Source organism: Ursus americanus, chromosome 26 (genome assembly GCF_024610735.1).
Source record: "Ursus americanus isolate L20-20 chromosome 26, mUrsAme1.1.p, whole genome shotgun sequence".
NCBI classification, from domain to species: domain Eukaryota; kingdom Metazoa; phylum Chordata; class Mammalia; order Carnivora; family Ursidae; genus Ursus; species Ursus americanus.
The window spans coordinates 11,691,958-11,703,079 of record NC_142152.1 but is presented as its reverse complement, the minus strand read 5'-3'; the positions used below and the strand labels follow the sequence as shown (position 1 = coordinate 11,703,079).

Sequence of the window (11,122 nt, the reverse complement as noted above, 5' to 3'; positions counted from 1 at the left end):
CTGTGAGACGTGGTGTACAGAGTGCTGGGGAGTAAACCGAATTGCTCTGGGGAGCTGGGGAAAACACAGCTTCTCCCACTGTGAGGCCCACCGTGGCCTCGCCTGGAGGCAGTGTCTGAAGGTGGAGCCCCAGCCAGACCCCCGTTAACGGCTAACACACAGGCTCTGGAACCTTGCACGCCGGAGACTGGCGATCGGCCAACAATCTTCAGCAACTCCTAACACTGGACGTTCTGAGGGAGTTCTCTTGGTACCAATTACAAATGAGAGACATCATAGAAAATGTTATTCTTTTATTATTTCAAGGAGGTAATACATAGCCCGATCCGCCAAAGCAATGGGGAATTAGAGGCAGCGAAGGGCAGAGTTTTTGAGAAGAGCCTCAGGCTGCATCTCTGAGCTCCTGCGGGCCCGCCGTCTGTGGCGGCTTACGCGAAGGCCAGCTCAGCCACGCGGAGTCCGCCGTGCCCGTAGCACTGGCCAGACGGCCCAGCTCGACACCCCACTGACCGAGAAAGGGCTCCCTGCGAGCAGCAGAGGCCCCGACAGGCTGAGCACCCTGGACGGCCCCCAGCCCCGCCGCAGCCAGGCTTCCGTGGCCCCTGCCTCAGCAGCAGCCAGCCTCTCTGGCACTTGATTTTATTTCTGTGAGCCTAGAGTGGGCAGGACGTGACTAAATCCTGAGTCAAATTACGGTGAAAGACTTAGTAGCGTTAATACTGGGGATGAGAGCAGACAACACTATCTTTGAGGGGGCCGGGCTGGGAGTCTGATGGGAGATGGAAACACGCAGAATGGCCACAGGCTGCCGGTGCTGCCTTGCGGACACGAGAGGGGTTTCTCAAGGTACATGATGGGGTGGATGGGGGGTGGGCACTGGGGCTGCTTCCTCGGGCGCAGAATTGAACCAGAGGTTCATTTTCCACTCATAATTGGCTTCCTGGGTCGAAGTCACCACACTGGCGGCTGAAGCAAGTCCCGCCCGCGCACCCAACGGGCCCTGGGGAGAGACGTGGCTTGGTTCTCAGGTGCAGAGGGGAGGAGCTCACAACCCAAGGAGAACTTTCTCCCCCACCCCCAGCTCCTTTCCCTTGCAAATGACCACGGTGGGAGGTGATAGCCTTGGGCATCTCGTGGTGAGGTCCCACCATGATTTTTTCTAGAGAATTCATTTCGATGGGACCAAAGCTCCCCCTCCCCCTTGGCACAGAGCAGACTTATTTCCACCCGTGGGAGGGCACCTTCCTGGCGACTTAACTGTGGCGTGCAAGGGCGGGGGGGGGGGGGGTCGCAGCAGTGACTCATAGACACCATTCATTTCAATACGACTGTCCGGGCTGGAGAGCTGGTGGCGAGGGGCTGCTTCTGCCCCGCATGCACTGTTCCCCAACAACCGGGGCTGGGCCAGAGCCAGGTTCAGGGGCCGTGCGGGCTGACATATTTTTGGTTTGCCAGAAGTGGAAAGGATTTTTAAAAAACCACGCCACTATGTTCTCCAAACCCAGAGCCATCAGTTTTGTTTTGTTTGACAAGAAAGGACAAAGGACCACAGCTCCATAGTGGCCAAGGCTTGTGCAGCACAGAATGCAGTATGTATCGAAATGTATACACCTTGGTCTGACCGGGGAGGTGGGTGAGCACAGAGCCACGGGACCCTTGTCGTCTAGGCGGTGGCGGTCTCTGCGGGTGCCTCGTCCTCGTGCTCCTCAAAGCCTGGGACTGGCTTCTGCAGAAAGTGCATGGTGGCCTGGATCACCTTATCTGGTCCAATATTGTACACAGGGTGAGTGGGCTGCTGCAAAGAGAAGGACAGATGCCAGTTAATCGCCCTGCTGGTCCTCGGGAATGTGCACAGCCTTGAAGCCGTTAAAGTAAATGGACTTGTAAGAATTTATCAGAAGAAGGACTCATCACAGATACTCACGGAGATCTGTCCCCCAAGGCCCTGATGTCCAATGACAAGGTATTAGTAAAAACATTTTATAGTATGTGGAACACAAAGGAATATTATGTAGTCACTTAAAAACATGCTTTCAAAATAGTTAATGATATGGGCAAATCCTTATAACGTTTTAAGTGAGGAAAAAGGTATGCACAATGTTATCCCAAACTTACTTTTTGAAAATGTGTTTACAGATGTGATTTATAGGCAGAAATTGGACATACACCTAAATAGGAACAGTGGTATGATTGTTTTAAATTTTCTTAATTATACTTTTGCATATATTCCAATTATTAAAACAAACACCATGTATTTACATTTGTAATCAGGAAAAAGGACCACAACCCTATGATGCAGTAAAGGTGTCAGGCCATATTTAAATTCTTTTCTAGTATTCCACTACATCACAGAAACCAGAAAGAAACTTTAGGTCTAAGACAGAGCACAACTGGGGGCAAGTGCTCAGGACTCTTCCATCTGGGGAGAATGAAGAAGGGGACAGAATTGCAAGAGAGGTTGTTAAACTTTTTTTTTTAACATTTTATTTATTTATTTTGGAGAGAGTGAGTGAGTGGGGGGAGAGAGAGGGAGGGAGAGGGAAAGAATCCCAAGCAGACTCCACTTTGGGGGCTCGATCTCATGACTCTGAAATCATGACCTGAGCCCAAACCAACCGTTGGACGCTCAACTGACTGAGCCACCCAAGTGCCCCGAGGTTTTAAAACTTTTAAGAGAGTACTATGAGAGAGTTTATGCCAAAACATATAAAAGTACAGATAAACTGAATAACTCTATAGAGCAACATAAATTTTCAAAATTTACTCAAGAAGTTCTTTAGAATGTATATGAATAAATTAAATCAATAATACAATTGCTTATTCTGCTACCATCATTCCTGCCCCGGGATACCAGGCCTAGACGGCTTCTCAAGCAAGTGCTATCAAACCCACAAGAAATAGATAATCTCTAACCTATACAAATGTTCTCAAAGAATAAAAAAAAAAAAAAAAAAAGGCGGGAGTTGGAAGGGAGAGAAGATACCCATCTAATTTTATGAGGCTATGGTATTATCCTGAAATATAAACTGGAAAGAGCAATATAATAAAACAAAAATTTTAGATCAGTTTTTCTTATGAATATCAGGCAAAAAATCCTAAATAATACTAGCCAAGAAACACCAGCAAACTGAATCCAGCAATGTATTAAATAAACACACACACAGTGTCCTATGACCAAGAAGGGCTGATCCTGGGAATGTAAGGTTAACAACAAAATAATAGCGTACTCGATTAAAGGAGAAAAATCAGGTGCAGAAAAAGCACTCAATAAATTTAATATAGATTATGACTGAAACAAACAGAACAACAACCTAGCAAACCAGAAAGAGAGGGCTAGTAACATCCTTAACATGATCGGAAGTATTTATCAAAACCACCCAGGTGAGGTCTGCCTTGGACTCAGGTCATGATCCCAGGTTCCTGGGATGGAGTCCCACATCAGGCTGCTTGCTCAGTGGGAAGCCTGCTTCTCCCTCTCCCTCTGCCCCTCTCTCTGCTTGTGTTCTCTCTCTCTCTCAAATAAATAAATAAAATCTTAAAAAAAAAAAAAACCCAGTAAGGATCCTACGTAATGGTGAAATTATAGACGCCTTCCCATTACAACCAGAAGCAAGACAGGCGCTTCCCCTGTCTCCAGTCAGCACTCTATGGGGGTCTTAGCCAATATCCCAAGGCAGGAGAAAGAAATAAAACTCTTAAGAATCAGAAAGAAAGGGGCGCCTGGCTGGCTTGGTTGCTTGAGTGTCCAACTCTTGGTTTCGGCTTCAGGTCGTGATCTCGGTCATGAGATTGAGCCCCATGGCAGAGTCTGCTTGAGGATATTCTCTCTTCCTCTCCTCCCGCCCCTCCTCCCACTTGCACTCTCTCTAAATAAATATCTTTAAAAAAAATCAAAAAGAAAAAGGCAAAACTGTCCTCGTTTTAAAATAACGTCACATTCTAAATAGAAAATCGAAGAGATTCTACAGACAAACTATTAAACTATGAAGCAAGTTCAGCAAGGTGGCTGGATACAAAATTAAAATATAAATGTCATTTCTGTACCTTAGTGACAACCAGTTACAAAATGTAATGGAAAAAATATTCTAATCACAACAGACACAAAAACTATAAATTTCCTAGGTATAAGTCTAACAAAAGATGTGCTAGTCTTTTATGAAGAAAATGATAAAAGACCATTGAAGGTGTGTAAAATAATCTGAAAAATCGTGTTCACAAATGGAAAAGCCTCAGAAGTCAGTTCTCTCCCATTAATCTTAAATCCAATGCAAATTCCCATAAAAATTCCATTCTAGTTTCTGTGGAACTTGATAAGCTGACCCTAAAATCCACAGGAAAAAGCAGAAAGCAGAGACTAGCAAGGCAATTCTGAATAAAAAGAACAAGGTGAATGGGACTTGCATTTAAGTCCTGCATTTAAGATTTGCTTAATATAGTGCAGACTGGCGAACAGACCAAAGGAACAGAACAGTCACCTCAGACGTAGAAACTCGAATACGTGACCTACATGGGACACATATCAGTAGGAAAGTTGCAAACTTCCATTAGCGGTGCTGCTGGTCAACTGGTCATCCACATGGAAAAAAAGAGAAAATTATATCCAACCCTCACCACAAACAAAAATCAATTCCAGGAGAATTAAAAATCCAGATGGGAAGAGCAAAACTTTAAACTGTTTGGAAGAAAATATATGTATGACCTCAGGGTAGGGAAAGATTTCTTAAGTACCCTTCCACACCCTCAAAAGCCAAAAAGGCAATAAAATTGTTCAATATAAAATTAAAAATCTCCTATTCAACAACAACAACAAAAACTACTACAAAAAGTGAAAAGACAAGTCACGAGCTGGAAGAGATTCACTACACACACACCACCGACACAGGATCACTGACAAGAACACACCGAGAACGCCAGCAAGTGGATAAGAAAAGGGCAAACCAGTAAAATGACACAGCTGCAAGAAAGCAAGCTGGCAGCCAATTCATGCAAGACGTGGCGCAAATGGGCCATGAACATCCGAAAAGATGCTCCAGCTTACTAGTGATCGGGGAAATGCAAAAGGAAAACCGAGGTACCATTTCCCATGAATCAAATGGCAGAAAGGCAAGGTCGGGCTACGGAGTGATGCCCCTGGGTACCGCGTGAGCGTCAAATACCACCACCACTGTCGAGGCCGGGTCAGCGCCGTCTAGTGAAGACGAAGGTGTGTGTTCTCCTCAACCCAGCAAGTCTCCCCCAGACGAACTAACACAAGAAGGTACACTCGAGTCCGTCCGCAACAGCACGGACCGAAACCATCTCAGTGTTAGCCAACAGGAGAAGGAAAAGAAACTGGGGTACGTTTGTGCACAGGAACACCATATGGTTAAAATGGATAAACCAGAGCCACACACGAACGCGGATAAACGCCAGAAGTACACGGCCAGCAAGAAAAGCACCACACGCTCCGCGGTGCGGCAGACCTGCTATGAAAGGCACGAACACACACCCTCTCTGTGTTGTTGACGGACACAGCGCGACGGCACAAAGACCCCTGCAGCCATGACCAGTGTCAAACGTAGGAAAAGGGGAGGCTGGGACAGGGGAGGGAGGCAAATGGAGAAGGCTTGCGTGGAGGCGGATATGGAAAAATGTCAAGACTTGAAAAAGCTGAGTGGTGGTTCCTCGGATTTTCTCTGCTTGTCGGTGAGGCTGGGCATCTCTTCAGCCATCTCCTGGCCACGTGTGTTCCTTCTGTTGGAACTACTTCGGACAGCCTGCACGCGCCCCATTATTTGGCGGCTGTGGACAGTCCTAGTTGGATTCATGTCCCAGGCTCGCGTCTGGGTTCGGGGGTGTTTCCTGCGGCCGCGCTGCTCGAGCTAGGGCTGGGGGCGGCGCTGAACATCTTGCCCCCGGGGGGCTGAGAGCTTTGGGGGGCAGCAGACAAAAGCAAGTTAAACACACGCGCTACAAATTGTGCTGAGTGCTAGGGAGGGCGCAAAGAAGGTGCCATGGCGGCGCATTCTGGGGAGACCTGGTCTACCGAGGGAGTCTAGGAAGCGTCTCTGGAGAGACGCTACGCCAGCTGAGGGCTCTGGAAGGCAGCAGGCCGTGCGGTGAGTGCCGCGTGGCTGCCTCTGAGTACGCTTCCTCGGAGGAACTAACGCTAACAGGCCCGGGTCCCGAGGCAGAACCTCTGCCGCAGACTGGAGCCCCCCACCTGGAACCCTGAGTTTGCCTGGAGGTGGTTCCCTCAGTCACAAGCTCCTCCCAGAAGGCTGCGAATCCAGGAAGGGGCGCACGGCTCACAGGCCTGCGCACAGGAGACGCGTGGACAGTTCTGCAGAGCCAGAGTGGCCGCTCTGCTCTCCGGGTAAGCCCCGTCCTGGGGGCCCTGGGGAGAAGGGGTGTCAAGCCCCCCCACCCCGTCTTACCAGAGCATTTTCTGGCACCCCCAGGACCACGTCGTGCAACATGGCTCCACTGCCGAAGTGCTGGGCTATGGACAGGCCGCTGAGGCAGTAGCAGGTGTGGTAGAAGTCCCGAGACCTGCAAGGACAAGGTGGCTCTGAGCACGGGCTCCTCTGCTCCCACAAATCCCCACAGGTGCAGCCTCCAACAAGAGATCCGGGCCCAGGATGCTCCCCCACGTCCCACTGCCAGCGGGCGGCATTTCTCAGAGCCCCGTCTTTCCGCCCTGCCCCACAGCGGGCACTGTCATTGTGGAGTCGGCCCCCCCCAGGGTCCCTGCAGCCGTCTTCTGGAAAGGGCTCTCCAGGGTGGTGCTGGTGCTAAATTAATACACTTCTCCAAAAGACTACCAAAATCCCTAGAAATGGGCCAAATTCTTCCTGATCAACTCCTGGGGACCAGCCTTGAGCTGCGCCCTCCCCTGGATGTCGACAGGGGCAGGGTGGGTGCACGCCCAGCAGCCAGGGGGACAGGATTTATCTGATTTCCCCTTTCTTTGACAGTGGCGGCTAAAGACACTTAATCTACGTGGCAATAGTTGTGGTGATCATAATTTCTGTTTACGACACTCAAGGGTTTTGAAATCCTGTATCCTGTTCTATTTAGTTCAGTTTAGTTTAAAAAAAAAAAATGGAGGAGGAAAGCAAAGCTACCCACTGGCAATCTGTATACCTACCCGGGGGGGGGGGCATGTAAGCTCGGGGAAAGGATGGGCACTGGGGGTGCCCCACAGGGGTGCTTCACCCTAATACTAAGCAGCTGGATGGAAAGGGACTCCCCCCACTCCCCCCGGCTTTTAAAGGTCAGCAGCTGCTGCCCTCTGGCTCTGGCACCCCTGAGTGGCACACACACCCCCCCTCCGAGAGAAGGCACTCACTTGCCAGGTTTGTCCAGAAGGCCCCCGGCGGGGCACTGGCAGCACATAAGGATGTACTCCTGCAGGGCCTGCTGATGGAACATCCAGTGGCTCATGCTGAGGGCAGGGTCGCCTGCAGGAAGGCAGAGGGTCAGGGCGGGCCCAGGCCTGGGAGACAGCCAGCGCAGGGTCAGTGACGTCTTTGTATTTAATTACCCGCTGGGGACCGTTAAGGTTTCCCTATTCTTCCTGGACGAATTTTGACAATTACATTCTCAGGACACTTAACACCGTCACCCAAGTCCCTCCTGACCTTTGACCCGAGTCAGAGCAGCAGGGCAGAGGGCACCGTGCGTGAGGTGTACTCCCTGGCCGTGGGGCGCCCATCCGAGACCGCATCCCTGAAGGCGTGAGCAGCTGGCTAGCTCCGCCTTCCAGGTCCACCCTGTTACCGCTCCTGACTCAGTCCACAAGTCCCTACTCCTCCTTTTTTTTTTTTTCCCCTAATTTTCTTTATTTGAGGGGCAGGGGTCGGGGAGAGGGAGAGAAAGTCCCAAGCAGACTCCGCGCTGAGCATGGAGCCCGACACGGGGCCTGATCCCACAACCCTGAGATCACAACCTGAGCCAAAACCAAGAGTCGGATACTTCGCCAGCTGCGCCAGCCTGGCGCCCTGTGCTGCTTCGGGCTCCTTAAGACACATCCTCTAGCACATCTCCGACTCTAACTGGCTAAGAGAACTCTCAACAGGGCTGATGTCCGCTCCTTCTCTTTTCTTTTTTTCTTTTTTTTTTTTAAAGGTTTTATTTATTTATTTATTTGACAGAGGTAGAGACAGCCAGCGAGAGAGGGAACACAAGCAGGGGGAGTGGGAGAGGAAGAAGCAGGCTCATAGCGGAGGAGCCTGATGTGGGACTCGATCCCATAATGCCAGGATCACGCCCTGAGCCGAAGGCAGAAGCTTAACTGCTGTGCCACCCAGGCACCCCTCCTTCTCTTTTCTAAGCCTGAACTTAATCTATCTCCAAAGGGCGTTCTCCAACTTTTCTCTTGGCTCAAGAACTTTTCCTAAGAAGCAGTACTTAACTGCCAGGATTCGTGTGTCGTCTAATATGGTAGCAGGAGCAGAAATTGGCAATTCTGGTAATAATACTAAAGCAGGGACAAGCAACTGGGCTTCTCCACTCTGCAGCTGAATCCATATGGTCAGAGAATTCTGTGGGCCGTACAGTTATCAAGTGGGGAGGACAGAAAGACTGCCAACGGATGGATGTTTGCAGAAGCACTTACATGGGAACTGGTTTTTACAAAATACACACATGCATTCAGTCCTCGGTCAATTTTATACTTTGAGACCTGGGCTACTACAAAGATAGCAAACAATCTGTAAATAGCAATTAAAAGCTAATTTTTCTTTTTCCTGTCTTTTTTTTGTTTCTATGCATTTTTCTATAGAGTTATTATAATTTTGTATTTTGTGTTTTCCATTTAACACTATAAGCATACGTTTTTCTATGCTGTAATCATACTGTTGATTTTTCCCTTCTGAGTTCTTCTTTAAAGAAGTATATTTAATAGGTACAGGGACTTTGCGGAGGTGATGAAAATTCTAAAATTGATTATGGTCATGGTTGCACAACTCCATGACTACACTAAACACCACTGAATTGTGTATTTTAAATAAGTGAATTGTATGGTTATGTGAATTATATCTCAAGGAAGCTATAGTTTTTTTAAAAAGCAAGTATATTAAACTGCATTAAACACCTGTACAAAATACACCTTTATTCTATATCCTACAAGAAATCAGACTATTATTTTAAGGTAAGGGCTAACCTATCACTAAAATTGGAACCTGAAAAGAAACCGCTCTGTTTACTATTGGATAGATTACAGAGTGGGTCAATTTCGTGCTCTGTTACTGAAGTCTGCAAGCTCCAAGTTCACAGACCAGACAAGGAGCTTCCAGGGATCCTGGAATTCGCACAGCATCACACATAATCACAGACGAAGGCAGAAGTGATTACAGGGCGCTGACGGCACTGGAATCAGCCTTCTAAATCCTTCGTACCTCTCCCTTAAATTAAGAATCCCCACCATCATGTCATTTTGCATCTCAAAGATTCCTTTTCAAAAGTGTTCCCCCACAGTAACTGACAGGTACCGCGACATGGAGCTCAGCCCAGCAGGTGGACAAAAACAGGCCTGCAGTGCGCCTCCGAGAACATACGAGCCCCCGGTAAGCGCCGATCCAAACACACGCTCACAGTCCTACTGCTTTCCTGTGGCTCCACAGAAACCAGAGAACTCTCTAATTTAGTCAGCATTTTATATTTTAAAAATCTGAATGATTTGTTCTTCTAGTCAACCACGGTGTCCTACACCCACAGGGCAGCGAGCCGCGTGGAACTGCCGACAGCCGTGGGCCGGCTGAGGTCGGACTGGGTGTGTGCGCTGCTGGGGGTGCCGGGGTTGGCCCCTTGTTATCTCTTTAGCTAGCAATAGGATCACTGCCTTTCAAAAAGTGTATTAGGTCGCTTACTGAGATAAAAGTAGGAATGCACATGGTTAAAAAAGCAGAGTGTGGTCCAGAAGGAAAAAAAAAATTCAATACATATGTCTCCCTCCCTTCAACTCCCATCCTTCTCCCAAAGGTGCCCACTGTAAGGGGGGTAAAGCTCGCTTCCAGGAAAAGCTGTGGGGCTGTTAGCCGTGTGCACACAGACCACACTTACTACACTTCATGTTGGGTTCCAGAGAGTTTTCCATGGCAGCCCATTGCACGTAACCATGGAATGGAGAAATCATGATATAGTTAACTATGAACCTTTTTTCTTTTTTTTTTTTTAGATTTTATTTATTAGAGAGAGAGCACAAGCTGCACGGAGGGGCGGGGCGGGGGGAAGCACACCCCCCCGAGCGGGGAGCCCGATGCGGGGCTCAATCCCAGGACCCAAGATCATGACCTGAGCTGAAGGCAGACGCTTAACTGCTTAACCCCTATTAACCTTTCCATAAGCGGCTGGGCTGTTTGCCGTAACACTCCGCCTCTATATACATCCTTGGCTAATGTCGCTGCAGGTAAATTCTTGACCAGGCACTAGCCCAGTTTAAGTAATTTAAACAAGTCTCCAAACTACCCTCCGAAAACTGACTCAGCTATTACACCCACACTGACAGTACAAAAGTACCTGTGTCCCCACACTCTCCCCCGCGCTGGGCACCATGTGTTCTCATCTGCGGCGACCTGACAGTAAGCGTCCCACCGACTTTATTGGCATGTCTTTCACTATCATCCTTTTGTTCCGTTTCTGCCACCTGTGGCGGTTACAAGCAAGGTCTACACCGGCGTAGGTGGCGATCGGGCATCACAGAGCAAGTCACTTAGCCTTGCTGTTCTTTGTTTCCTCATCTGTAAAATGGGGGTGACAAGAGTACGTACTTCATGACATTGTTCTGAGGCTCAGATGAGAAAATACATGTGAAGGACTCCATCAAGTCCCAGGCCGAGGCTGAGTGCCTGGCAAGTCTCGGCCGCCAGAAGGAGGGGCAGTGGTGGCAGAAGAAACAACACCAGGAGCTCTTTCCCCGCCTGTTCTGAATCTCCCTGTTCAGAGCCTCTGCCTGGGTTTCAGGGGGGTTGCTCAGCTATTTCTTAGTGATTTGTAGGAGTCTCTCAAATTAAAGAAATTAGCCCTTTGTCATTTGTCGCAATTATTCCCACCTTCCTCCTTGTTTTGTTTATAGAATTTCTCTTTTTTTATAAGATAACTTGTTTTTCCTTATGCAAGAAATACAAATTAATTGTAGAAA

General features: G+C 48.6%; 1 protein-coding gene across 1 annotated transcript in view; it reads right to left on the bottom strand.

Annotated features, from left to right (window-relative positions):
• Nucleotides 1-278: 278 nt before the first annotated feature.
• FNTB (farnesyltransferase, CAAX box, subunit beta) overlaps nucleotides 279-11,122 on the bottom strand; it is a 61,507-nt gene continuing 50,663 nt past the window's right edge. Inside the window, exons 10-12 of the mRNA XM_045810579.2 lie at nucleotides 7,331-7,442; nucleotides 6,417-6,531; nucleotides 279-1,795 (exon numbers count right to left, since the gene is read on the bottom strand). Of these exons, the coding sequence (XP_045666535.1) occupies nucleotides 1,664-1,795; nucleotides 6,417-6,531; nucleotides 7,331-7,442 (359 nt within the window). The 3' untranslated portion in view covers nucleotides 279-1,663. The remainder of the gene's footprint in view (nucleotides 1,796-6,416; nucleotides 6,532-7,330; nucleotides 7,443-11,122) is intronic.